The sequence below is a fragment of the Tachyglossus aculeatus genome, chromosome 10, assembly GCF_015852505.1.
Source record: "Tachyglossus aculeatus isolate mTacAcu1 chromosome 10, mTacAcu1.pri, whole genome shotgun sequence".
Lineage (NCBI taxonomy): Eukaryota > Metazoa > Chordata > Mammalia > Monotremata > Tachyglossidae > Tachyglossus > Tachyglossus aculeatus.
The window spans coordinates 51316201-51343647 of record NC_052075.1 but is presented as its reverse complement, the minus strand read 5'-3'; the positions used below and the strand labels follow the sequence as shown (position 1 = coordinate 51343647).

The 27447-nt window shown below is 58.8% G+C and overlaps 1 protein-coding gene across 3 annotated transcripts; it reads right to left on the bottom strand.

The window, feature by feature from the left end:
- Window positions 1-114: 114 nt before the first annotated feature.
- PPFIA3 (PTPRF interacting protein alpha 3) lies at window positions 115-22707 on the bottom strand. Of its 3 annotated transcripts, none has more exons than XM_038753056.1 (29): window positions 22448-22707; window positions 20731-20832; window positions 19855-20019; window positions 19406-19480; window positions 18456-18530; window positions 17748-17969; window positions 16829-16975; window positions 16349-16483; window positions 14818-14901; window positions 13962-14093; window positions 13390-13452; window positions 12608-12687; window positions 11358-11502; window positions 10637-10824; window positions 9977-10199; window positions 9278-9447; window positions 8632-8777; window positions 8363-8459; window positions 8117-8198; window positions 7237-7437; window positions 5812-5874; window positions 5086-5112; window positions 3390-3565; window positions 2723-2820; window positions 2394-2569; window positions 2025-2093; window positions 1724-1895; window positions 1339-1410; window positions 115-311 (listed from the first exon to the last, which is right to left on the bottom strand). In XM_038753056.1, the coding sequence occupies exons 1-28, from the start codon at window positions 22682-22684 to the stop codon at window positions 1352-1354; spliced, it is 3609 nt and encodes a 1202-aa protein (XP_038608984.1). In that variant the 5' UTR covers window positions 22685-22707; the 3' UTR covers window positions 115-311; window positions 1339-1351. The 3 variants fall into 3 exon arrangements, with proteins under 3 accessions (XP_038608984.1, XP_038608986.1, XP_038608985.1); XM_038753058.1 differs by having other exon boundaries at window positions 11358-11421; XM_038753057.1 differs by lacking the exon at window positions 5086-5112.
- Between the last annotated feature and the right edge of the window lie 4740 nt (window positions 22708-27447).

The window sequence follows — 27447 nt, the reverse complement described above, 5'->3', positions numbered from 1 at the left end:
CAAATAAATTACAAAGGCGGGAGAACGGACGGACTAAAATACTCGCCTCCCCCCCCAATCCAGTCCGTATGGTTCGGTCCACCCACCCCGCCCCTCCCCGCCCCCGCCGCGCGTCCGTGGGCCGGTCTGACCCGCCCGCCTTCCCCCCCGCAGTCTGTACGGATGGTGCAGTCCAGAGCACGCGCTCGGCCTTTCCCTCCCTGCCCCGGACGGGCCGCCGCCCCTCCGGGTGATACCAGCTCCCGTGGCGCGGGGGGGGTTGGGGGGGGGGCGAAGGCTCCCGGCCCCCTCTGCGTCTGGACGCCAGTCATCTGTGGCGCGAGGGGGGAGACAAAGTCAGTCAAGGCCCACGCTTTCCCTCCCCTCCCGCCTGTTCCCTAGCAACCGTCTCCAACCCCCTTGTCCTGTCTCCCCTGCTCCTTCACACCCTTCCTGTCCCACTTTTCCTGTTTCCCCTCCCGGCCCCGTTCAATTCCCAATTTTCCTTTCCGTCCTCCCCCATGGGTAGGGACCGTCTCTATATGTTGCCAACTTGTACTTCCCAAACGCTTAGTACAGTGCTGTGCACACAGTAAGCGCTCAATAAATACGATTGAATGAATCCTCCCCTTCCCCCCCCCCCCCCAAACATTTCTCCTAGTCCCTCCGCTTCTCCAACCCCTGTGAGCCCACTGTTGGGTAGGGACCGTCTCTATATGTTGCCAACTTGTACTTCCCAAGCTCTTAGTACAGTGCTCTGCACACAGTAAGCGCTCAATAAATACGATTGAATGAATGAATGACATTGTGGGCTGGGGACGTGTCTGCTAATAATAATAATAATAATGATAATGGTGTTTGTTAAGTGCTTACTATGTGCCAAGCACTGTCCTAAGCACTAGGGTAGATACAAGGTAATCAGCCTGTCCCACGTGGGGCTCACAGTCCTAATCCCCGTTTCACAGCTGAGGTGACTGAGGCACAGAGAAGTGACTTGCCTAAGGTCTCACAGCAGACAACTGTGGGCCCGGGATTAGAACCCATGTCCTCTGACTCCCATACCTGAGCTCTTTCTACTAAGCCACATTGCTAACTCTTGTAGTGTATTCTTCTCAGGGCTTAGTACAGTGCCCTGCACATAGTAAGCGCTCACTGAATACCACTGATTGATTAATCCATCTCCCATTGCCCCTCATTCCCTCCTCCTTCACCCCAGTCTCCCTCAGCAGCCCCGCCCTTACTTGTTCACCCCCTTTTCACCTACCTCAATTCCCTAACCACCGCCCTCCCATTCATTCATTCAATTCATTCATTCATTTACTCATCCCCTGCCCTCCCAGCCCCCAGTCCCCCTCTTACCTGGTCACTGGCACTAACAAGAGTAGGTCCGGACAGAGACGCCATCAGCCCGGGGACTCCCTGAAGGGGGTCCTGTGGCAGGGGGGAGGAGGTGGATGATTAGCCCCCCCCCCCCCTTTATTTTCAATAAATTTTCCCCTTTCTCAGGGTGACGACGGCCTGGTTCATATCCTCTCTCACAACAATCCCTGCGGCCGGTGGTGGTTGAGTCTACCCAGCCGCCCCATCCACTGGGATCAGCATAGAGAGCATGGATTGATACATTCCCCCTCCCCGGGGAAGGGCAAGGGGCAGTAGTCGGCGGGGAGAGGCAGAGCAGGAGGCTAGTGGGGAGGGTGGGAGTCGGGGGTGGGGACAGAATGGGAGAGGGCCTTCTCCTCCGCACCATCAGTTTGCAGCTTGCGCAGCGGCAGGCTCGGGGAGCCCAGGGTGCCCATGGCGGCTGTGCGGAAGTTGGGTGGCAGCATCTCTGCGGAATCTGGACTCACGCCCCTCAGGTCCTTCTCCCGGAACATCTTCCGCCAGGACGGTGAGCGGCTGAATGATTTGGCGCTGTCCTGGAGAGAGCGGGGGAGTTGGCCTTGGGGTGAGAGCACCTTCTTCTCTGCAGCCTTCGGCCGTCCCCCCCTTCCTGCCCCCATCCCGATGTGGGAGGGGGAGAGAGCCTTCTCCTCAGCAAGACTGACCTCATCTAGCCTTCTGTCCGTTCCCATGGAGATGAGATTCCCAAATTCCTTCTCAAGGAGCTGCCGGGCCTGGGGGGGTGGAAAAGGAAAGAAATGGTCAGGAGTCATCAGGTCCCTAAACTGAGTGTCCAGTTGGCGGGGGGGGAGTCCCCCATCAACCTGGTCCCCTCCTCTATCCCCCATGTTCCCTCAGCCTCCCTCTCCCCACTTTATTGGTCCCATTTTATAGTCTCTCCTCCTCTCGAGACCCCACATCACCCTCTCTCATTCCCCGCCCCCTATCCCTGGTGTCCCCAGCCCCATTACCAGCCTGTGTGTCCCCATCCTCCCTGTCTCCCCACTGTCCCACACCCACCCACACGCGGGCACCTGGCAGTTCTGTGTCGGGATCTGCAGTAGCAAGGCCAGGTCGGAACAGTCGAAGGTCTCGTCCAGCGCAAGGAGCGCCCCGTGCACCCCGCTTTCCGCCAGGTTGTTGGCAAATTCCTTCAGTCCAATCAGGGCCACCCAGCACATGACCCTCTCGTTGGACCAGACCATCACATCTGGTGGGAGGAAAGCAGGGAGGGGGGGGTGTCACAATTTGCCCCTCGCTCCCATCTCCCGAGTCTCCTCAGCCCCTCTCACCCTGACTCCATCCCTCCCCCGTCTTCCCCACTCTGCCTCCTTTCTATCCCCATGCCCGCACCCACCCTCACCTCGGATTTGCATCTGACTCTCTTCCCTCCGCCGCTCCAGGTCCTTGCGGTCGTAGTTAAGCCTCTTCAGACACATAATGCCGTAGTGCAGACTGACCCTGGGGGTGACGATCACCGCTTAGTAGCCACACCTCTGCCCTCTCCCTCTTTCACTGTCAGGGTTGGGGGCACCTAGGCCCCGGGGTTCCTATGGGACAAGCTTAGAGCTGGGCCTCCCTTCTCCACCCCAACCAGCTAGCACAGGTCCAAGGGGTTTGACCTGGTGAGAGAGGCCTCTCTCTTGACTGAGTCTTTACATGGGCAGACCCAATAATGATACTTGTTAAACACTTGATATGTGCCAAGTACGTTACTAAGCGCTGGAGTAGATCCAAGATAATCGAGCTGGGCCCAGTCTCTGTCCCACATACAGCTCACAGTCTTAATTCCCATTTTACAGAGGTGGCAACTGAGGCACAGAGAATTTGAGTGTCTTGCCCAAGGTCGATTGGGCAGGATGGCACCTCTCCCTTGAGGGGCCTCTACTCAATAGCCAAGGACCCTCCCCAGGGCTAAGTGCCGGCCTGATATCCTCTGCCCATTGGACAATCATATTCTAGGGGTGTGAGCCCTCCCCGGGGGGGACTCTCCCCAGTGGCCCATCCTTTGGGAGGGGGCGGTGCCTGACCTGTGGAAGCTGTCCACCATCTTGAGCTGGCCTCGCAGCTCCTTCTTGTTGAGGTGGTCGAGCATGCGGGCATCCACCAACGACTCCATGAAGTAGCTGCGGTACTGGGGTAGGCCCAGGCTGGGAAGCCAGTCGTTTCCCACCCACTCGTGGTTCATATCGCCATAAGCCAAGATCTGGGGCGGCGGGGGGGGGGGGACCCCAGTTGGGGAAGAGGTGGATAGGAGAGGGAGGGGTCAGGACCTCCCCAAGGGACACTATTGCTTTTTTTCCTGCCCTGGAGAGGGGTGGGGCGGCTCCTGTCTTTTCCCTGTCTCTGGTTCCTCGATTAGTCTGAACTTGCCCCATTTCTAAGGATAATGGAACAATCCTCACCTCCATAGTGAAGTTGTCCGTCACCCCTATTTCAGGTTAATGGGACAGTCTCGGACACCCCCCCCCCCACCGTGTAACGTAATGGACCGGTCTATCCCCCCCTATCTCAGAGTGGATCGGGCTATATCGCTCTTCTATCAGGCTCAAAGGCGCCCCCTACCGCCCAACCAACTCAGGATGTCCGCACTTCCCTCTGCACCTGAATAATAATAATTAATAATAATAATAATAATAATAATAATAGCATTTATTAAGCGCTTACTATGTGCCAAGCACTGTTCTAAGCGCTGGCGAGGTTACAAGGTGATCAGGTTGTCCCTTGGGGGACTCACAGTCTTAATCCCCATTTTACAGATGAGGTAACTGAGGCACAGAGAAGTGAAGTGACTGTCCCAAAGTCACACAGCTGACAGTTGGCGGAGCCGGGATTTGAACCCATGACCTCTGACTCCAAAGCCGGTGCTCTTTCCACTGAGCCACGCTGCTTCTGTGGATAATGGCAAGGCCTAGGCTACCATCCTTTAAAGAAGGGAAACTCTCCTCGACTCGATCTTTTACATTCCCTTGCCAGCTAATCTCCTCAAGCCCTCAAACTCTTTGAACGGTAATAATAATGATAGCATTTATTAAGCGCTTACTATGTGCAAAGCGCACACCTTTCCCAATTAAGAGCAGAGTCCCTGTCTTCCTCCATGAATAAGGCTAAATGGAACGATCCCCATACTTCTCCCAGTCGGGTTAATAAGACTAAATGGAACGATCCCCATCCTTCTCCCAGTCGGGTTAATAAGAGGACTCCCCCACCCACCCACAGTCTCCTAGGGAGAGTGGAAGAGTCCAGTCTTTCCTCTGCCTTCGAAAAGGGATGGCCCTCGCCTTGACCTAGCCTCCTTTGGTGATGATGACAGCGTTTGGGTTTTCCCAAATTCTCAGTCTCTCCCATCGGTGTAAGCGATAATAAAATGGCCTTCCACTCCCCAGTGCCCCAATGGATTGGAATGGTCTGTGTGTTTTGGGGTGGGGGGGAATGGGAGGGCACGACACAATGGTTCAATCCACACCACCTGCCCGGCCTTCCCCGGCCCCCAGCAAGGATTGTGAAGGGGGAGGGCGACATAGGTGAGTGAGAGGCAGAAGAAAGAGGAGGGCCAGGTGACCTAGAAAGCCATAGATTGGCCACGGAGGTTAGCTTGTTCCCTAGTCATTGGCCAGGGCGCTCATGCAACCTCCCACCCTCTCCCTGTGAGGCAGGCCTGCACACACATGCACACACACATGCATACGGCGAGTTGAGACAGCACACACGGCCCGCCTCCGATACCTGCTCCCAGCTGATTTCTTTTGTCTCCTGCCCCCGGGTTAGTGGGTCAGAGGGGAAGGAAGAGGCAAAGAGAGGATGAGAGGGGGCGTTGGGGGATGGGGGTGCAGAGATAGAGAAGAGGGGAAGGAGGGAAGATGCAGAGACACCCAAGAGACCATCACATACCTACTGTCCCTTTGGAGTGGCCCAAGTAATAATAATAAATAATTGTGGTGTTTGTTAAGTGCTTACTATGTGCCAGGCACTGTACTAAGCGCTGGGGTGAATACGAGTAAGTAGAGTTGGACACAGTCCCTGTCCCACGTGGGGCTCACAGTCTCAATCCTCATTTTACAGATGCGGTAACTGAGGCCCAGAGAAGTGAAGTGAGTTGCCCGAGGTCACACAGCAGACAAGTGGTGGAGCCTGGTTTAAAACCTAGATCCTCTGACTCCCAGGACCGGGCTCTATCTACTAGGCCACTGCTGCTTCTCGTGTCCCAAGTGTCCGCTTCCGCTCTGAAACGGGACCCGGGACGGGGCTCCTTTCCCCTTGCCCCACCCCCTTGGGTGCCCAAATTGAAACCAGGAATCCTTGTCCCCCTCATATCGGGACTCTGTGAAGAGGAGCCTAGAGGGTGCTCCAGACCAACCTCCCCTCCCCGCCCCTGACTGGATCCCACAAAAATGTCTCCCAGAGCAGTGTGGCTGCCCATTTTTCTCCAGGGGCAGAGAAAGTCAGACTCACCGGCTTGGTCGTGGCTGTCAGCGACTCCATCTCCTCGTGCGTCATCCACACGTTCCCTGTTGACTGGAGAGGGGAAATGGAGGTGGGGAAGCTAGGTCACCTCCTCCAGGAAGTCTTCCCCAGCTTACAGCCTCCCCACTTTAACACTAAGGCACTTTCAGCCACTTGTAGTTCTTTTGTACAGACTGATTTACAAATCTACTATTCACACAGGCTCTTCTTCAATTATACTCTCCCACGCTCTTAGTGCTGTGTTTTGCATGCAGTTGGTGCTCAACAAATACTACCAATTGATTGATAAGCACTTATTTATTCACCTGTCCATCTTTTCATTTTCATTTTTCTCCTACCTGTAAATCATTTGGAAGTTTCCTCTCCCTTACACTGTAGGCTCCTTGAGGGCAGGGATTGTCACTTACCTCCATCATACACACCCATAGTAAGAATAGCAATAATAATAACTGCGGTGCTCATCCAACTCCACATCAAACAGAAACTCTTTACCACTGGCTTTAAGGCACACGGTCAGTTCTTCCCTTTCCACCTGACCTCACTAATCTCCCTCTACAACCCAGCCCACACACTTTGCTCCTGCTCACTGTGCCTTGATCTTGTCTGTCTGGCCGCTGCCCCGGGATCACGCCCTTCCTCTAGCCTGGAACTCCTCCCCCTACTTCATATCTGACAGGCCACCATAGTCCCCATCTTCAAACCCTTATGAAAATCATATTTCCTCCAAGAGGCCTTCCCTAAGTCCTTATTTCCTGAACTTGCCCTCTCTTCTGCATTGCCTATGCACTTGGGTCTGTACGCTTTAAACACTTTGCTATTCGCTCCAGTTCCACAGCACTTATGTATAGATCCTGATATTCTGCCAGTAGGGAGAGGAATAGGCTGGAAGGTCCAGGATGGGTCTTCCCTTCAGGAGGAGGTGGGGTGGAGGCAGTGGGGTGGAGAAGGTTGCGGATGGAGGGGATCATATGGAAGATGCTGGCGGAGGGCCGGTTCTGTGGGGCGGTCTCACCGTGCAGGACAAGGCAGGGGTGGGGGGCTGGTTTCAGAGGGTCTCACTGTGAGGGAGGAGGCAGGGGCAGATGGGCTGATTTGCTGGGCGAGGGGGGGCTCACCATACAGGATGAAGTGGGGGTAGGGGGTCAATTTGGGGGGGGGGGGGGTTCTCAGTCAGTCAGTAGTATATGTTGAGCATTTACTATGTGCAGAACCCTGTACTAAGTGCTTGGAAGAGTACAATATAACAAAATAACAGACACATTCCCTGCCCACAGTAAGCTTACATTCTAGATGGGGAGACCGACATTAAGAGAAATAAATGACAATATGGGAGGAGGTGGCGGAGCTAGTTTTGGGGCGTCTCACCATGTGGAAGGCGGTGGGGGAAAAGGGGTGGATTTTGGGGGGTCTCACCGTGCGGGAGGAGGCAGGGGCGGAGGGGCTGGTCAGGGACACCATCTCCTGGATGGCCAGGCGCAGCTTGAGTCGATGCAGCGGGTTGCTGATGCCGATCTCCCGCTGGATCTCCGTGTCCGACAGGTTGGCCATGATGGCTCCGCTCTTGACGTTGGCCCGGCAGGCTGCCACGTACCAGGCTGGCATTCCCACCCACAGCTGCGGCGGGCACGCGGCCGGGGCCCGGGCCCAGAGGCAGGAGGAGGCCCAGGGGACAAGGGGCAGGCATCAGAGGCCTGAGTCTGGGTCCCCCTCACTCTTCCCCCGACCCAGCCGGCCTAGGGAAGTCCGGCTGCCTGGCTGAACATCAGGGCCTCCAGATGGGTGGGCAAAGGCCTGGGGCAAGGGACTCTGGATGGCAGGAATACAGAAGGTGGGGACCAACTGGGATAAACTGGCTTGGGAGTCAGAAGACATGGGTTCTAATCCCGGCTCCACCACTTGTCTGTTCTGTGACCTTGGGCAAAGCACTCAACTTCTCTTGGCCTCATTTACCTCATCTGTAAAATGGGGATTAAGACTGTGAGGCCCGTGTAGGACAGGGACCGTGCCCCGCCTGATCACCCTGTATCTGTCCCAGCACCTAGAACAGTACTTGGCACATAGTGAGCGCTTAACAAGTACCATAATTATTATTAATATGAACTGGAATGGGGGGGATCTGGGAAAGTGGGAGGATGGGGGGAGCATCAGGAAATAACTGAGGTATGTAGGAAGGATTGGGGCATCCTGGGAGAGATGGTGGGGGGGATCTAGGAGGAAGCGGTGGAAAGGGGCCACAACAATGGCAGATGGTGGGGGTGGTGGGGGGGTGAAAGCCAAGGGGGAGGGGCATCACCTCCAGCCAGGAGACCACGGTGGGTCCATCCCAGGCAGCAAAGGGCAGGCCCTGGCGGCAGGCTTCTTCCAGAAGTTCATGTCTAGCAGGTGGAGACAGGGGTCATGGAGTGCGGGGTGGCATAGGGGGGCATGCCGCTTAAACCCTTCTTCCCCAGCCTTTGCGCTGTCCCCCAGAATCTCCCTCTCCAACCCCCTCCGTCCCCTTCTCCCCAGCCATCCCCCTGCACCCACTCCCTAAACTCACTTCTTCTTGTTCCTCCGGTCCTTGTCTCCCCCGGGGCCGGCCAGCTTGGACAGACCCAGCGGGTCGGCCGGAGCCAACTCATCTGACGGGGTCCCAGCTGCAATGTGGTGGGGGGTAGTGGTGGCAGAATCAGGGGGGCTTGGAGGGGCCGGGGTAGGGAGGGTTATGAAAGGTCGGGGTCAGGAGGGGGATATGAGGGGCTGGGGCCGGGGGTCAGCCAGAGGGAGAGGGGGGAAATTCCCCTGGAAGTCCTGGAGTCCCAGACTCACCCAGAGAAGGTCCGTCCCGGCCCAGGCCCCCCATTCGTCCCTTCTCCTTCTTCCCAAACAGCCGCCCAATGGACGACTTGATGCTCTTTTTCTTGGGGGCCTTGTGCAGGGCGTCAGGGGTGCCGGGGGCCCCATCAGGGCCCAGGCTGAGGGGGAGATTGGGACGTCTGTGGGGCACCCAGCCAGCCTCCTCTCTCCCTGCCAGCCACTGCCTCTCCCTTCCCTGCCTCCCTTCTCCCAGTCGGCCTCCACCACTCCCTTCCCCACTCCCGCCTTTCCCTTTCCCACTTCCTTCTCTCCTTGCCAGCCTCTGCCTCTCTCTTCCCCGCCTCCGCCTCTCCCTTTTCCACCTCTTTCTTTCTTTGCCAGCCACCGCCTTGCCCTGCCAGCCTCTGCCTCTCCCTTTCCAGCCTCCAGCTCTCCCTTCACCTCTGCCCCTCCCTGTGAGCCCCCATCTCTCCCTGCCAGCTTCTGTGTCTCCCTTCCCCACTTCCTCCTCTCCCTTCTGCGTCTCCACCTCTCCGTCAGCCTCTGCTTCTCTCTGCCAGCCTCTGCCTCTGCCTCTCCCTTCCCCAGCTCCTCCTGCCAGCCTCCGCCTCTCCCTGCCAGGATGGTCGAGGCCCCTCCCCCAGCCCCACCCCCTGACCTGGCCCGCAGGTCCCTTCCATCCTCCAGGACGCCCGCGGTCAGTGCCAGGGCCTGGCTCATCCTCTCCAGCCGGGCAGAGCGGGGGGTCGGGGGTGGTGTCGTGTCACTGGGCAGTGGAGGCCCCTCTCCTCGGGAGCCTCCCCCGGCCTCCTCCTTTGGGACATGATTCTGTAGGGGGAGGGGGGATATCAAGAGGGAAATGGGGCATCGCTGGGCTGCCACCCCTGCCCACCCTGCCCCAGAACCACGTCAACCTCGCCCAGCCCCTCTCTTGCCCCATCCTCACTCCTTCCTTTTCCAAGGCCTCCTCTCGGGGCCCCTGCCTTGCCCAGGCCCAGGGCCCCATTCAGCAGTCACCTTCCCCCAGCCGGTCACCCCCCTCCGACTGGGGGGCTTTCCGGGCTTCTGGGAGCCCGTGCCATTGGCCTGCCCTGCGGGGGCACTTGTCAGCTGTGTGACCTTGGGCAAGTCACTTTACTTCTCTGGGCCTCAGTTACCTCATCTGTAAAATGGGGATGAAGACTGTGAGCCCCACGTAGGACAACCTGATCACCTTGTATCCTCCCCAGCGCTTAGAACAGTGCTTTGCACATAGTAAGCGCTTAAAAATGCCATTATTATTATTATTATATTATCTCTGCCCAGCAGACCCTGATTGGTCACGGGTCCCACCTGCCCCACGGCCTTTTCCACTTACGGTTTTGTCAGTCCCATCACGGGCGGGGCTGGGGGGTGCCAGGCGGGGTGTGGAGTGGCCGCTGCTTGGGGGAGAGGGGCTGGCCAAGGTGGAGGAGGTGAGGGAGGCGGGCAGGGCGCTGCCGCCCCGGTACCGGCCCAGAGAGTCCAACCCCGAGCCGGACACCCGGCTCTCCAGCTCCTCAGCCCGCTGCTCTGTTGTCTCCTTTTCCTCCTGGATCAGCCTGCAGGGAGGAGGGAGTGGGGGAGTGGGGGGGAATGGGGGAGCAGAGGACAGGGACAAGGTAGCAAGGGAAGGGGAAGCAGGGGACAGGAAGGAGGGACAGGGACCGGGAAATGAGGGATGGAGAAGCAGGGGAGAGGAGCAGGGTACAGAGGCAGAGGACAGAGACGGGGGAATTGGGGAGTACAGAGAGGCAGAGGGTCAGACAACCGGGAGTCATCTAGGGGCAGAGGTGAGGGGGAGGAGGGGGTGAAGAGGTGCCAAGACACAGGGGAGCCTGTGGGGTTTAGGGGGTGGGTTGACAAGGGAGAGAGGGGCTTCAGGGAGAGCCGGGGAGTCCGCCGGGGTTGTTATGGGACTAGGGTCTGGTCAAACAGAGGTCATGGGAAACCTGTTGGGTGTGGAGTGTTGTGGGGGTAGGAGAGGGGTCCCCCTCACTTGATCTCCTTGTTGATAGCTTCGAGCTGCTCCTGCAGCATGATGGCCAAGGTCTGGACGTCGGCCTGGCCGCTGGGGGACAGCAGCTCTGCTCCGAACAGGCCCTCGCCCTCCTCCTCGTCTGACCCATCCAGCTCCCCGTCAAACTGGGGGGGCAGAGACCCCGTCTGCTGGGCCCGTTCCCACTCCTGGGGGGCACTAGGGGCAAGAGGGGAGAGTCAGAGCCCTGCCCCACCCCCTTCCAACCCCGAGTCCCCCCTCCCCCTGGCTCCCGCCTCCTCCTCAGCTCTCCCTCCCTTACCCCTGACTCACTCCGCCTTCCCCTTCTCAGGACCCCAATTCTCCCCACCCCTTCCCACCTCAACTCAGTTCTCCCTCCGCCCCTCACGCTTGAAACCCGGGGTTCGGGGGCGACTCACCAGGTCCCAGGGTCCAGGCCGGGGAAGATGTAGGGTGGGACAAACAGACAGAGATGAATGTGGGGATGATGGACTCCACTCCTAATTTCCTCCTAGCTCTGCCCCACTGCCCCCCCCCCACTGCACTTCTCCTACGTTCCCCTGACCCCCATGCTGTACCCCCTTCCCTCGTCCCCTTCACTTGCTCCTCACCCCAACACACACACACATACACACACACACTGTGCTCCGGCCCCTCCCCTGACCTCACCCTTCCCCCTGCCCCACCGGACTACTATCCCTCGGCCCTCCGGACCCCTGACCTTGGTGGGGTCATCCTTGCCCGTGGCCCAACGGCTCCGCTTGCCAGCCCGGCTGCTCCCGGCACTGTAGGGGTCCAGGTGGGCACCAGAGGGTAGTGTAGGGGCCTGGGAGTAGCGGAGCTCCAGGGCGCTCCCAGGGAGAGACCTGGGGGGCCGGGGCTGGGGGTCACTCGTTGGGGAAGGGGATACTTGGGGCTCACAGGTCACAGGGGCATCTAGGCAGCACCAAAGGGTCCTGGGAGCTCTCAATCAATCAATCAATGGTATTGAGGGGAAGCAGCGTGGCTCAGTGGAAAGAGCACGGGCTTTGGAGTCAGAGGTCAGGGGTTCAAATCCCGGCTCCGCCAATTGCCAGCTGTGTGACTTTGGCCAAGTCACTTAACTTCTCTGGGCCTCAGTTCCCTCATCTGTAAAATGGGGATTAAGACTGTGAGCCCCCCATGGGACAACCTGATCACCTTATAAACTCCCCAGCGCTTAGAACAGTGCTTTGCACATAGTAAGCACTTAATGCCGTTATTATTATTATTTATTGAACACTGTTTACAATAGAGTTGGGAGACACGTTCCCTGCCCGCAAGGAGCTTACAGTCAAGAGCAATCATAGGGATTTCAGAGCTTCATGGGGAAGCCATGGGGGTGGCAAGGAGGGGGTGGGGGAACGCAGGAGGTTTAGAAGACCCAAGGCGAGGGCGCGGAGAAGCAGCATGGCCTAGTGGATAGAGCCCGGGCCTGGAAGTTAGAAGGACCTGGGTTCCAATCCCGGTTCCACCACTTGTCTGCTGTGTGACCTTGGGCAAAGTCACTTCACTTCTCTGTGTCTCAGTTCCCTCATCTGTCAAATGGGGGATTAAGACTGTGAGCCCCACGTGGGCATGGACTGTTTCCAACCTGATTAGCTTGTCTCTACCCCAGTGCTTAGTACAGTGCCTGGCACATAGTAAGCATGAAACAAATACAATTAACGAAAGCAACAAAACATTGTACCAGGACCTGGGGTCCAGGGGTGGGGGTAGGAGGTGGAAGGTAGGGGTGGTGTCAGAGGGCAGCTTCCAGGGAAATCAGGAGGTCATCACCTCCACTCCCCTCCTCCTTCTCCAACCCTAGCCAACTAGGTCTTACTCCTAGAGAGCAGAGGCAGGAGCAGGAGAGAGAGAGGAGTGTGTTTGAGGTGCGGAGAGCAGGGGTGATCCAGGGGTTGGCATCGAGGACTTAAGGGTGGGGTCTCTAGGAGGTCTAGAGGGGGGTACCTGGAGTAAGAGGAGGGGGGCCGTCCCCTGAGCTGGTCGATCTCCATCTGCATCCGTTCCATCTCAGCGAGGAGCTGTTCCTGGTGTGGGGAGGGGTAATGATAACGATAATAATAATAATAATAGTAACAGTGGCATTTGTTAAGCACCTACTATGTGCCAGGCACTGTACTAAGCCCTGGGGTAGATATGAACAGATTGGGTTGGACACGGTTCCTGTCTCACTTGGGGCTCACGGTCTTACCACTGACTGATTGATTGATTGTGGGCTGGGAACATTTCAATAAACACTGTTGTATTGGAATAATAATAATAATAATGATAGCATTTATTAAGCGCTTACTATGTGCAAAGCACTGTTCTAAGCGCTGGGGAGGTTACAAGGTGATCAGGTTGCCCCACAGGGGGCTCACAATCTTCATCTTTATTTTCCAGATGAGGGAACTGAGGCCCAGAGAAGTGAATTGACTTGCCCAAAGTCACACAGCTGACAATTGGTGGACCCGGGATTTGAACCCATGACCTCTGACTCCAAAGCCCGGGCTCTTTCCACTGAGCCACGCTGCTTCTCTTGTACTCTCCCAAGTGCTTAATACAGTGCTCTGCACAGAGTAAGCGTTCAATAAATACCACTGATTGATGGATTGATGAATCTCCATTTTACAGATGAGATAACTTGGGCACAGAAAAGAGACTGGGGGCAGGGGACCTCGGGGACCAGTCCCTACTCATTCCAGCCCCTTCCCACCTTCCCCCTGACCCCTCCCAGCCCTGGCCCCTACCTTGTTAAGCAACAGCTCATCCTGTAGTTTCTTCATGTTGGCAATCTCCTCACTCAGAGTGTTCTAGGGACAGACCCGAGAGGCTCAGGGAATGAGGCCTGGATTGGGAAGGTCTCTGGGGAGATCTCAGGCGGATCTTGGAATTCCCGGGTAGGAGTCTTGGTGGTCTCAAGAAAAGAGGTCAGAGAGGTCCCACGATGCGGGTTTTGTGGGGGACCATGCGGGGGGGGAGTGGGAACCCCCTGGGGAGAAGTAAAGGGTCTGATGAGGGGTCCTGGTGCAGGGAACGTGGGAAGAGTGAAGGACCCTTCCCAGGCAGGGAAAAAGGCTGAGCAGCCGGGCTGGGAAGGGGGTGGTGGATTGGAAAGTTCCTGGAAGGGGCTCGGGGAGGGGGCGTCTACAGAGTTAGGTTTGGAGGGGGTGGTCCTGGAAGAACTCGGCGTGGGCTTGGGAAATCCTGGGAGTCCCCGGGGTCTGGCTGGGCCGGCATCGACTTGAGCGGCCAGAGCCAGGCTGGGCCCCGTTTCCGGCCTCGGGCTGCGGGAGTGGAGGGGAGAGGGGCAGGGTCCCACCTTCTCCTCCAGGGCCCCCATCCGCTCCTTGAGGTGCAGCTGCAGCCGTTCGTTAGACTCGCTGAGCAGCTTGTCCACTGTCTCCGACAGGCGCTTGTTGTGCTCGTCGTTCATCTTCTCCCGCTGCCGCGCCTGGGGAAGCCGCCCGGTGAAGGGGGGACCCAGCTCGGTGAAGGCGGGGGGGTACCATCCCTGGTGAGGAGGGGCACCAGCCCAGGGTAGGGGGCATGCCCCAGTGAAAAGGGTGGACGAGCCAGTGAAGAGGGGATGGGACGGTGAAAGTGGGGCACCAGCCTGGTCAAGGGAGGCTGCGGTCCAATCTCTCTCGCCTCCCAATTCAACTTCCCCCCGTCCTTTTCCTCTGGCAGAGACCCCTCCCCAGTGCCCAGCCCCACCCCCTTGCCTTTCTAGTTCTCATCCCCTGCCCCCCAGCCCAGTGTGATAATAATAAGAAGAATTATGGAATTTATTAAGCGCTTACTATGTGCTGAGCACTGTTCTAAGCGCTGGGGTAGATACAAGGTAATCAGGTTGTCCCACGTGAGGCTCACAGTCTCAATCCCCATTTTACAGCTGAGGGAACTAAGGCACAGAGAAGTTAAGAGCCTTGCCCAAGGTCACACAGCAGACAAGTGGCAGAGCTGGGATTAGAACCCAAGTCTTCTGATTCCCAAGCCTGGGCTCTTTCCACCGAGCCACGTTGCTTCTCCCCGCCCAACGGCACCCCCATCTCCCACATCACCAGCCAATCACCACCACCCCACTCCTGCCTGCCTCACGGTCCTGCCCTCTGATCTTTAGCCCCAGTGGGGTCCTACCCCCAGCTCAGGCCCGAGCCTCGTCCCCGCCCCCTCACCCGCTGCAGCTCCTGGTTCTTCTCCTCCAGCTGGGCCTCCAGCTGCCGCAGCCGCTCCTCAAAATTCCCATGACGTTCTTCAGCCTGGGGCCGGAGGGGGAGCAGGGATATACGATGGGGTGAGATTCCCCCCACCTTCAGCCCATCCCACCTTGCCATCTCCCTCAGATCTTTCCCCTAATCCCCACAGACTATGGCCTCAGTTTCATTCCTCTCCACCTCTCCCAGACTGGGGATCCCATCTCCAAATTTCCTCCTCTCACCAAATTTCCATACTCTTTCCAGTGCTCCCCCTTTTTATGGTATTTTTTAAGCACTTATTATGTGTCACGCACTGTACTAAGGACTGGAGTATACACAAGATAATCAGGGTGGACACAGTCCCTGTCCTACAAAGGACTCGCAGTCTTAATCCCCGTTTTGCAAATGAGGGGCATGAGGCACAAAGGAAGGTAAATGATTTGCCCAAGGTCACACAGCAGACAACTGGAGGAGGTAGGATTAGAATACAAGTCCTCTGACTCCCAAGCCCATGGTCTTTCCACTAGGCCACTGCTTATGGGATCATTCCGGTATCCAGTCCTAAAAATGGACATTTTGGTACCTACTTCCTTTTTATTCCGCATCTGAGCACTTATATTCACACACTGTTCAAAGGGTTGCACTAATGAAAATGTTTTTATACTCCATTGCTTCTCCTCATAGTGACCGTCTCCTCTGGTAGACTGTAAACTCTTGAGGGCAGGGAGCATACCTATTGTAGTACAGTGCTTGGCACAGAGTAATTGCTCAATAATAATAGTAATCATAAAAATAACAATAATATTAATAACAATGGTATTTGTTAAACGCTCACTTTGTGCCGAGCACTAGCATTGAGGTAAATACAAGTTAATTAGGTCAGACGTAGTTCTTATCCCACCCGGGGCTCACAGTCTAAGGAGGAAGAACTGGTATTCTATTTATTGATTTATTTTACTTGTACATATTTATTCTATTTATTTTATTCTGTTAATATGTTTTGTTTCGTTCTCTGTCTCCCCCTTCTAGACTGTGAGCCCACTGTTGGGTAGGGACCGTCTCTATATGTTGCCAACTTGTACTTCCCAAGCGCTTAGTACAGTGCTCTGCACACAGTAAGCGCTTAATAAATACGATCGAATGGTATTTAATCCCCATTTTACAGACGAGGAAATCAATCCATCATCAGAGATATTTACTGAGTGCTTACTGTGTGCAGAGCACTGTACTAAACACTTGGGAAAGTCCAAGGTAACAGAGCTGGCAGAGAAGTTCCCTCCCCACAACAATGAAACTGAGGCTCAGAGAGGTTAAGTGACTTGCCCCAAGTCACATGGCAGGCAAGAGGCAGAGACAGGATTAGCATCCTGGTCCTCTGACTCCCAAGCCCAGGCTTTTTCCACCTGGCTATGCTACTTCTCAATTGACCCACTGAGAGTCCCAAGCCCCAAGCAAGAGGTCCCGGGAGGCTCCTTCCCCTTCATGGGCCTCAGCCGTCCCGAGCCGGTACCTTGTTGAGCGCAGCCACACGCTGGGCCAGCTGGGCCTCGATCTCGGGCAGCGTCTCTGCTTTCTGCAGCGTCTGCTGCAGCTTCTGCTTTGCGTCTTCGAGCCATTCCGCCAGCTGCCTGTTCTTCTCCTCGCTCTGGGAAGGCGAGAGGGTGAGAGGATGAGAGGGTGTGAGGGTGACAGGGCAAAGGGTCACTGCCCGCTTCCCAGCTTGCCAGCCTCTCCCCACCTGCTCTGTTCTCCCCGACAGCATCCTGCCCCTGACCTTGGGCCCCGGTGTGGTCCCACCTCCAGTTCAGATCTTGGGCCAGGGCCCCCCAACATCCCTTGCTGTGCCCCCTCCCTCACCTGCACTTCCTGGCAACTGAACTCCTGCTCCCTGCTCCAGACCTCTCTTTGGGCACTCTTGGATGCCCACACTTCCTCCCAGCCCCACCTCACTCCCTCCCCAGGCTTCGCCCCCTCCTCCTCCGGACCCTACTTGGCGGTACAGGGACTCCTTGCTGGCCAGCTCATTCTCCAGCTTATCATTGGCATCGTGCAGGGACGTGGCCTCCCGCTGGGCACTGAGGTAGCGTTTTTCCAGCGTTGTGATCCGCTCCTCCATGTCTTCTCGCTGGGCCAGGGCCTGGGGTTGTCAGGGTGGGTCAGGGAACAAAACTCCTGGCAGGCCCTGAGACGGTCCACCCCTCTCCCCATTTCCCAAGTCGGCAGGGGAGGAGGCCGAGGGTACAATGGGAGGAGGTAGAGGACCTGAGACTAGGGGGAGGCTGAGGCAGGTGACTAGAACCTCCAGAGAGGCTGGAGAATGGGAGCTGGGGTTGGGGAGAAGCTGGTGTTTCGGGGAAAGTGGCCCCCGGGCTGTGTGAGGCAGACACATACCCTGCCCACAACGAGAATAGGGTCGGGAGGACATACCCCTGGTTCTGTTTTCAATCCTGCTCTTTTAGTATTCAATCAGTTAGACTGTGTCCAATCTAATTATCTTGTATCTTCCTCAGTGCTCAGTACAGTGCCTCGCAGAGAGTGCTTAACAAATCCCACAGTTGTTATTATTGTCATTATTAAACTATGCGCTTGGACATGGGTGTTGATGACAAGATAAGGTGATAGAGAAGCAGAGTGGCTCAGTGGAAAGGGACCGGGCTTGGGAGTCAGAGGCCGTGGGTTCTAATCCCGACTCCACCACATGTCTGCTGTGTGACCTTGGGCAAGTCGCTTAACTTTCCCGAGCCTCAGTTCCCTCATCTGTAAAATGGGGATGAAGACTGTGAGCCCCACGTGGGGCAACTTGATCAGCTTGTATCAAAGCAGGCGCTGAAGTGGGAGGGATGTGGATTAGAGCCCGTGACGATGCGGAAGCAGGGGGAGGTCCGGGCTGAACCTGAGTGGGTTCTCACCTCCTTGAGGTCCCTTTGCAGCTTGCCCCCGGCCTCCTCGGACTTGCCCAACTCCCGGTGTGCGGAACCCAGCTCCTCCTCCAGCTGGGCCATCTGGCGGCAGACGGCTCCGAGCCGCTCCCTCAGCTGGGACACCTCCATCCGCTGCCGCTCCAGGGTCTCCTCCAGCTCCAGGGCCCGCCGCCCTCCTTCCCCCCCGGGGACAGAACCGTTTGGGAGAGCCTGGGGCGGGCGGCGGGTGGGACACAGAGGGAGAAAGAGGACAGAGAGACAGAGACAGACACAGAGACACAGACAGACAGAGGGACAGGTGCAAAGCAGGACACAGTCATAGGCAACATAGACAGGACGATAGAAGGCGGGGATCAGAGAGGACACAGACACAGGAAATCTGTCAGTGGGTCTTGAGGAGGTCAGTGGAAGGGTCCTGGTGCCTTGAGCGGTGAATTTGGACCCCCACAGGACTCAGGGGGCAGAGGCTGGGATTTCTGGGTGGTGGGCTCCGCTCCCCATCAGCTTCACCTCTCTCCTTCCCCCTATCTCTCCCTGGTCCCTCTCTCCCCTTTCTCGCCCCCTGCCCCTCCTTCCACCCTCTTTCCCCCCCTCTCCTTTCCCTCCCTCTTGTCAGTCCGCCCATCCGCCCGCCCGGCCCCGACCCCCAGGAACCCCCCACCCCCCGGATCCCCCGGCCCCCGACCCCCTGCTCACCTGCCCATCTCCCTCCTTCCCCGGCTCCTCCAGCCCCGATCGGCGCCGGGCCAGCTGCTCCCGCAGGGTTACGGACTGTGGGCGGCGGCGGGGGAGTGAGAATGGTGGTGGTCAGGGGGTGAGGGCCTCCCACCTCTTCCCCTACCCTTGCGGCCAGGGCAGACCCCCCCACCGCCAAGCCCCCTCCGGGAAGAAAGCATCTCAGACGCCCCATCCACTCCGAACTCCTATCCCCGCCCCTGTCCCTCATTGGCTTCCCCCTTTGGTACCCTGCCCTCTGACCTCCCTGAAGCCCCTCCCCTGCTGCACCATCCCCTGCCCCTCTTTAATAATAATAATAATAATAATAATGGTATTTGTTAAGCACTTATGTGGAGTCAGAGGTCATGGGTTCAAATCCCGGCTCTGCCAATTGTCAGCTGTGTGACTTTGGGCAAGTCACTTAACTTCTCTGTGCCTCAGTTGCCTCATCTGTAAAATGGGGATTGACTGTGAGCCCCCCCCCGTGGGATAACCTGATCACCTTGTAAACTCCCCGGCGCTTAGGACAGTGCTTCGCACATAGTAAGTGCTTAATAAATGCCATTATTATTATGTGCCAGGCACTGTTCTAAGCTCTAGGGTGGATACAAACTAATTGGGTCAGACACAGTCCCTGTCCCACATAGGGCTGATGGCTCTAATCCCCATTTTACAAGTGAGGGAACTGAGGCCCAGAGAAGTGAAGTGACTTGTCTAAAGGTCACAGAGCAGACAAATGGTGGAGTGGGATTAGAATCCATGACCTTCTGACTCCCAAGCCCGTGCTCTATCCACTGGGCGATGCTGCTTTGACCCCCGACCCCTGTAACCTCCATTCCTCAAAGCTCCCCCTCCCCCACAATACCCCACCTATCTGAAGCCCACCCCACCCCCCACAGGCAGCAGACGCCCCCCCAGCCGCCCCTCACCTCCTGATTGCTAATTTCCAGCTCCTCCTCCAGTACAGCCACCCGCTCCAGAGAGACCCGCAGCCGCTCCCGAACCTGACGCCGCAGCAGGCAGGAAGGGTGAGGGGCAGCCAACCCACACCCCACTGTCCACACCTCCCTGCCTCACGGCTCGCCCACAAACCCCAGCTCCCCACCCACTCCCCCTGCCCTGCCCCCAGCCTCCAGGGTTATATTGCACTCTCGCAAGGGCTTAGTACAGTGCTTTGCACACAGTAAGCGCACAATAAAAACGACTGATTGATTAGCGCTCCCCCAAACTGATCGCGCAGACCTCAGGCCGCCCCAGCCTCCAACTCCTCTTCCTCCTGGCGACCCCTCTCCAGGGCCTCACCCCCTTCCTCTGGCTCCACCCTTCCAGCTTCCCAACCTCAACGCGCTTTCCCCCAGCGCCCCCCATACTCACACACCTTCTCGTCCAGGGCCTTGTGATGCTCGAATAGGGATTTAAGGGCCTTGAGCACCTCTACCTCGCTGGAAACGCCCGCCGGAGACTGGGCCTGCCGCTTCACCACGGTCATGCGCAGTGACCTCTCATGCCGGGACACCAGGCACTCCAGGTGCTCGAGCAGCAGCTGGGGGATGGGGTGGGGCCAGGGTCAAGGGAAATCAGGGGCAAGAGGCACAGGGGGCACGGCTGTTGGAGGCCTGGGGGCCTTGGAGCCGGGCGTGGAAGTCAAGGAGGAAAGACTCGGAAGGGAGAATAGGGGAGACGGGGGTAGGGGGGATGGGGTGCAGGCTCAGCGGGGCAAGGGGGGCCTTGTGGTCAGGGAGACAAGATTGCGAGGGACTTGGGGTTAAGTGGATTGTGGAGAGAGCAAGTTGGGGTGCAGAATGTGGAGGCTGTGAGGGCACAGGGGGATGAGAGGAGGGAAGGATGGGGGATGGGGTAGAGATGAGGGGAGAGAGGGGTTGAGTGGGCACAGGGGTCAAGGGGAGACGGGGGTTCGAAAGGATGGGGGACAAGGGTACAGAGGGTTGGGAGGAGGGAGATTTGGGGGCATGGAGATTTGGGGGTGAATTGGGCAGGGCCAGTGAGGACAAGGAGGAAGGAGGATTGTGGGACAAAGATGGAACTGGGGACACAAGGGTCAGTGGAGGCAATGGGATTCTGAAGGCGGGGTGGGAGGTGGCAAAGCCACTGTCAGGAGGACCCCCACTCTCTCCAGCCCATCTCCTGGGCCCATGGTCTCGCCCCCCAGGCCCGGTCCTGACCCCACTCCAGGGCTTCAGGCATCACTCCGGGCCCCTCCCCAAGGGCCAACCAGGCCGGGCCTTTTCCGCACCCTCGTGTTGTTCCTCTCGGCCTTGAGCTCCGCGATCTCTTCCTCCCGCTCCAGCAGCTGCTCCCGGCATAGGTTCAGCTCCTTGGTCAGGGCCGCAAACTCCTGAAGCCATAGGGAAGGAGAGCAGGGGAGACACGGAACCAGAGACAGAAGGACAGACAGGGCTTTCAGGCAGTGATCAGAGACCTTGCCCCTCACCTCCTCAGCACTGCCCTCCCACAAAGCCTCCACTCCCAAAGTTTCACCTCCCTTAGGGCTAGCCTCAACTGTGGCTGCTCTTCCCTGCTGACTCTTGAACTCTGGCCCCGTCAGGAGTGCTGCCCATCTCAAGCCCCTCTCCCATTCACTCATTCATTCATTCGTCCATTCATTCATTCAATCGTACTCATTGAGCGCTTACTGTGTCCAAAGCACTGTACTATGAGCTTGGGAGGGTGCAATATGACAATAAACAGATACATTCCCTGCCCAGGATGAGTTTACTCTTATCTGAGCCTTGCCCCTTCTTCAGTCCACCTTTCCCAAGCCCTGCTCCCACCCCTCCTGTCAGTCCCGCCCACCCCAAAACCCGCCCCCACCCAAATCCTGTTAATCCCACACAACTCAAACCTCTCCCCCCAAACCCCGTCCCCATCTGTCAGTTCGGCCCAACCCAAAATACGTTCATCCCAAACCCCGCCCCTACACAAATCCTTTCAGTCCCGCCCCCCCCCGGACCCCGCCCCCACTCAAGTCCTGTCAGTCCCGCCCCCCTAACCCCCGCCCCCACCCAAGACTTGTCAGCCCACCCACCCTAAACCCCGCCCTCGCCGTCAATTCGGCCCAACCCAAAACATGTTCATCCCAATCCCCGCCCCCCCAAACCCCGCTCCCACCCAAATCCTGTCAATCCCGCCCCCCAAAACCCTCCCCTACCCAAGTCCTGTCAGTCTCGCCCACCCCAAACCCCGTCCCCCATCCCGGCTCCACTTCACTTCTCTGGGCCTCAGTTCCCTCATCTGTAAAATGGGGATTAAAACTGTGAGCCCCCCCCCCCGTGGGACAACCTGATCACCTTGTAACCTCCCCAGCACTTAGAACAGTGCTTTGCACATAGTAAGCGCTTAATAAATGCCATCATTATTATTAGAAGGATCTGAGGTCTAACCCTGGCTCCACCACTTGTCAGCTGGGTGACCTTAGGCAAGCCATTTCACTTTCCTCTCATCCCCCCCGCCCTCCCTCCTTCCCCTCCCCACAGCACCCGTATAGATGTTTGTACATATTTATTACTCTATTTATCTTACTTGTACATATTTACTATTCTGTTTATTTTGTTTATTGTTTTGTTGTCTGTCTCCCCCTTCTAGACTGTGAGCCCGTTGTTGGGGAGGGACCGTCTCTCGATGTTGCCGATTTGTACTTCCCAAGCGCTTAGGACCGTGCTCTGCACACAGTAAGCGCTCAATAAATAGGCTTGAATGAATGAATGACCCTGTCAGCCCACCCACTCTAAACCCCGCCCCACCTGTCAGTTCGGCCCAACCCAAAACACGGTCACCCCAAGCCCCTCTCCTATCCAAATCCTGTCAATCCCGCCCATCCCGGACCCCGCCCCTAGACCCGGCCCCCACCCAAATGCTGTCAATCCCGCCCACCCAAGACTTGTCAGCCCACCCACCCTAAACCCCGCCCCTCCCCACGAAGCCCCTCCACCCCGGGAGTCGGGGGGATGTACCTGAGGCAGAGCGATGCTGAGCTGCCGTTGCAAGGAGTCCTTCTCGTGTCCGAGCTCCCGCAGACGCAGCTGGGCTCCGGCCAGCCCGTCCTGGGCCTCGCGCAGGGAGTCGAGGAGTCGCTCACGCTCGGTCAGCATGTTGACCATGAGCTGCTCCAGCTGCCCCGGCTCCTCCGGCCCGCAGGCCGAGCCGCGCCGCGAGTCCTCGCTGATGGTCGGCATCACCTCGCACATCATCCTGCCGCCGGGGCGGGGGGCCGGGGCCCAGGTCCGGGCCTGGCCTAGGCGACAGGCGACAGGCGACGGCGGGCTGAGCCAAGCCGGGCCGGGCCAGGGCCTCCCCGGGCAGGCCTGGGACGGACCCTTGGGCCCTTACTGTGTGCGGAGCACTGTACTGAGCGCTCGGGAGACGACCCAATCCCTGCCCACAATGAGCGGCAGGCAGCGGGGGCTCCGGGGGGCTGCTGGAGGGGGCGGCGGCGGCAGGGAGGGAGAAACCCCCGGGGTCCCAGGGGTGCGGGGGCAGCGGTGTCAGGGAAGACGCCCGGGGTCCTTCGGGGAGAGGGGACACATTTCTCATCTCCAACCCAAACGGACCAGCCCCAAATAACCCTCGGGCCCTCCGCTTCCCTCCCTCCACTGAGCCTGCAGGCTCAGGCCCAGGAGCCCCCCTCAGCTCCCCCGCCCCGAGGGGCCCGGCCCCAAACGGGTTCCCCCGGGCGACCTGCCCCCGGCTCTCCCTCAGGGACCCAGGCATCCTGCCTCCCAGTCTCACGGGAGGGAGGGGGCCGGGAAGGGGTGGAGTTTCTTGGACCTGTGGGCAGGGCTTGGGAAGGGCGGGCGCTCCCTGCCCAGGCATGAGGCCAGACAGGTTGGGCGCTGGTGACGGGAAGGCACCGTTTTTGCTTCCTCCGCGGCCCCCCCCCTCCCCGTCCCCCACCCCTCTCTGGCCCTGGGGCGGGCGGGGGCAGTGGCAGCTCGACCGGTTTGGGGAGGCGCAGGAGCTGGGATTCAGGGGGCAGGACGCCTGGGTCCCTCAGAGGACCGGGGCGGGAACTGAGGGCGGGATAGAGCTGGGGACCGGGACATCTGGGGCCTCGGAGGGCAGAGTCATGGCCTGAAGGTCCGTTGAGCTCAGACACGAGGGACAAGAGTGGGCTAGAGGTTCACGGGCTTCCTCAGCCCCGGCACCTTCCTCTCCCCAGGTCCCCAAACCCTGAAACGGAGACTGGCACAGAAAGAAGGAGAGCCAAGAGACAAAGACCGAGGCCTGCCCACTTGCTGCCCCCTCCAACCCTCAAGCCAGGCCGGGCAGCAGCAGAGTGTGGGCAGCCGGGGCAGGGACGGAGACCCGGAGGTCTCCAGGAGGCTGGGCCTTGGATCTGGGCTGGCAGAGCCCAGGTTCCTGGACGCCGGAAGGGAGAGGAGACAGCTAGGCCATGGAAAGAGCCCAGAACAGAGGGCTGACCCGAACCAGAACGCTGGACCTGGAATCACCCCGGGCTGCAGCACCTCAGCTCGACATTAAGGCCCCCCGCAACCCCGACATGGGCAGAGGCCCACGAGGATGCGAGGGAGGGAGGAGAACCTGCGGGGAGAGTGGGGCAGGACTCCTGGGTCCCTTGCAGGGAACAGGAGACGGAAGGCAGGAGGCTCGGTTCGGCCGCCTCTCTGGAGCTCAGGTCAAGCGGGGACCTCCCCTCACCGTTAGAGAGGAATAGAATGGGAGTGTGAGGGGCTCCAGAGGTTTCCGGGATACCCCCCACCCCGGGTTAGAGAAAAGCAGAATAGGGAGGCGAGAGATTCCAAAGGTTTTCGAGACCCCCACCCCGCCACCACCATGGTTAGAAAAGAGCAGAGGGGAGAGGTAAGAGATTCCAGAGGTTTTAGGGAAACCCCCCCCCACCCCACGGTTAGAAAAGAGCAGAAGGAGGGGGTGAGAGACTCCAAAGATTTTAGGGAACCCCCCACCACGGTTAGAAAAGAGCAGAAGGGGGACATGAGAGACTCCAGAGGTTTTAGGGAACCCTCACCCCATGGTTAGAAAACAGCACAACGGGGGGAGGTGAGCGACTCCAGAGGTTTTCGGGGTCCCCCACACATGGTTAGAGAAGAGCAGAACGGGAAGAGGTGAGGAACCCCAAAGGTTTTCGGGACCCCCACTCCCACCTCGGTTAGAGAAGAGCAGAACGGGGAGGCGAGAGACTCCAGAGGTTTTCGGGAACCCCCGCCCCATGGTGAGAGAAGAACAAAACGAGAAGGTGAGGGACCCCAGAGGTTTTCGGGAACCCCGTCCCCTCCATGGTTGGAGAAGAGCAGAACGGGAGGAGGTGAGGGACACCAGTGGTTTTCGGAACCCCCCCCCCCCCGCAACATGGTTAGGGAAGAACAGAACTGGGGGAGGTGAGGAACTCCAGAGGTTTTGGGGACCCCCCCGCCCCCGCCACCCAGTCCACGTTCCCGTATTCCTCCCAGAAGTCGGGGAGAAGGGCGGGAGCGGGGTGGGGGGACGGCGGACTGGCAGAGCCGGTCTCACCATGGACAGCTCCCAGCTCCCAGCTCCCAGCTCCCGGCTCCCGGATCCCTGATCCCAGATCCCAGCCCGAGCCTGAGGCTGAGCGAACGGCGGCAGAAAACCAGACGCCAGGAGCCTCGAGGCGGGGGACCGGGATTGGGGGGAAGGGTCCAGGCCTGGGCCCTTGCGGAGCCTGTGCGTGAAGCAGGGGGGAAAAGCCAGGGGCTCGGAGCGGGAAGGGAAATCCGGGCCGGGGTCGCCCAGGCGCCTAGGCCCCTGGAGGCCGGAGGATGGCGAGTGGTTGGGGGGCGGGCGCAGCAAAGGGGGTGATGGAGAATCCGGGGTGTGGGGGGGGGGTCTCTATATGTTGCCAACTTGCGCTTAGCACAGTGCTCTGCACACAGTAAGCGCTCAATAAATACGATTGAATGAATGAATGAATGGATGGCGTGGGGGGGGCCCAACGCCTAGGTCCCGGGCGGGGCGAGCCGGCCCCGGAGGCCGCCTCTGGCTCTTACCTTGGCGGCGGCGGCGGCGGCGGCGGCGGGCGGAGCTGCGGGTCCGGTTGGCGGAGGGGCCGCGGCGAGGGAGGGGCGGGCGGGCGCGCCCCCCGCCCCGGGCTCACGGCCCTGGCCTCTCCCCGGGCCGGGGGCTCTCTCTCCGACCGTCTCTCCGTCTCTGTCCCTCCGTTTCGGCGCCTCCGTCTCTCGGCCTCCCGTGGGTCTCGTTGTCTCTGACCGTCGCCGTCTCTGTCCCAACTCCCCCCCCCTCCCGCCCCCCACCCCCAAATTAAAGCTGAGACTGCCCCCCTCCCCAGTCTTCGCCTCCTTTCCCGAGGCCTCAGACGCCAGCACTCGAGGCGTCAGCAGCCCCCACCTTCTCCCACCCCCGCCCCCCCCGCGCGCCCCGTTTCCTAAAAAAAAAAAAAAAAAGAAGAAACCCCTCCCTCTTCCCCACCCGGCTCCCCCGCCGTCTCCGGCCCCTTTAAGAGCTCCCTGACGGACGGCGCCCGCCGGCCAATGGGACGCGCCGTTGGGGCGGCCGGGCCGCGGGGCCCCGCCCCCTCGCGGGGATGGGAGGGGGAGCCAATGGGCTGCCGGGGAGGAGGGCGGGGGGGAGCCGCGGCGGCCTATCGGCGGCCGGCGCGGGGGGCGGGGGGCGGGGCTTAGCTTGGGGATGATGTCATCCGGCGCGCGCGGGCCCCCAGTCGGGTGGGGGAGGGGGCGGAGGCCGGGGATGCTCGCCGGCCCGCGCGCGCCGTGGGGATGCCGGGCCTGGGAGGGGGAGGAGGAGGAGGAGGAGGAGGAGGTGGTTACCCCCGCCCCCCCCCCCCGAGGCGTCTCTTGCAGTGTCACATTTATTTATTTATTTATTTTACTCGTACATATCTATTCCATTTATTTTATTTTGTTAGTATGTTTGGTTTTGTCTCCCCCTTTTAGACTGTGAGCCCACTGTTGGGTAAGGACTGTCTCTATATACTTCCCAAGCGCCTAGTACAGTGCTCTGCACGCAGTAAGCGCTCAATCAATACGGTTGATGATGATGATGATGATGTCACAGCGCGCGCGCACGCGCGCACGCACCGCGCCGGTGGCTGCCGCCGGTGCCCGTCTCGCCGCTGCGCGCGTGCTCCGTGCCAATCAATCGATCAATCCTATTTATTGAGCGCTTACTGTGTGCAGAGCACTGGACTAAGCGCTTAAGTGCCAACCGTCCAGGGGCCGGCCCGGGGACGGGGGGGAGGGTCCCGCGGGGCCCACTGCACTCAATCAATCAATCGTATTTATTGAGCGCTTACTGTGTGCAGAGCACTGTACTAAGCGCTTGGGAAGTACAAGTTGGCAACATATAGAGACAGTCCCTACCCAAAAGTGGGCTCACTCGCCGCCGTCCTCGTTGCCCCTCCCGCCCCCTCACCCCGCAGGAGGCAATCTCTCTCTTCCCCTCAGTCTCTCTCCCTCAATCATTCATCCAATCGTACTGATTGAGCGCCTACTGTGTGCAGAGCACTGGACTAAGCGCTTGGGAATCACAAGCTGGCAACATAGAGAAGCAGCGTGGCTCAGTGGGAAGAGCCCGGGCTTTGGAGTCAGAGGTCATGGGTTCGAATCCCGACTCCACCACATCAATCAATCAATCGTATTTATTGAGCGCTTGCTGTGTGCAGAGCACTGGACTAAGCGCTTGGGAAGTACAAGTTGGCAACATATAGAGACAGTCCCTACCCAACAGTGGGCTCACATGTCTGCTGTGTGACCTTGGGCAAGTCACTTAACTTCTCGGAGCCTCAGTTACCTCATCTGTAAAATGGGGATTAAGACTGTGAGCCCCACGTGGGACAACCTGATCACTTTGTATCCCCCCAGCGCTTAGAAAAGTGCTTTGCACATAGTAAGCACTTAACAAATGCCAACATTATTATAGAGAGACGCCCCCCCTCCCCCCGCCAATCTCCCCCTTAAGTCTCTCTACCCAGCTCAGT

What these genes read in the sequence shown, in the direction of transcription:
- PPFIA3 (XM_038753056.1), bottom strand. Translation starts at nt 22,684, where the DNA reads ATGATGTGCGAGGTGATGCCGACCATCAGCGAGGACTCGCGGCGCGGC. An exon ending in ACAAGGCCCTGGACGAGAAG is followed by an intron (nt 19,481 to 19,854) that starts GTGTGTGAGTAT and finishes CTGCGGCGTCAG; the next exon opens with GTTCGGGAGCGGCTGCGGGT. An exon ending in AGAACCAGGAGCTGCAGCGG is followed by an intron (nt 14,094 to 14,817) that starts GTGAGGGGGCGG and finishes CGGCTTCCCCAG; the next exon opens with GCGCGGCAGCGGGAGAAGAT.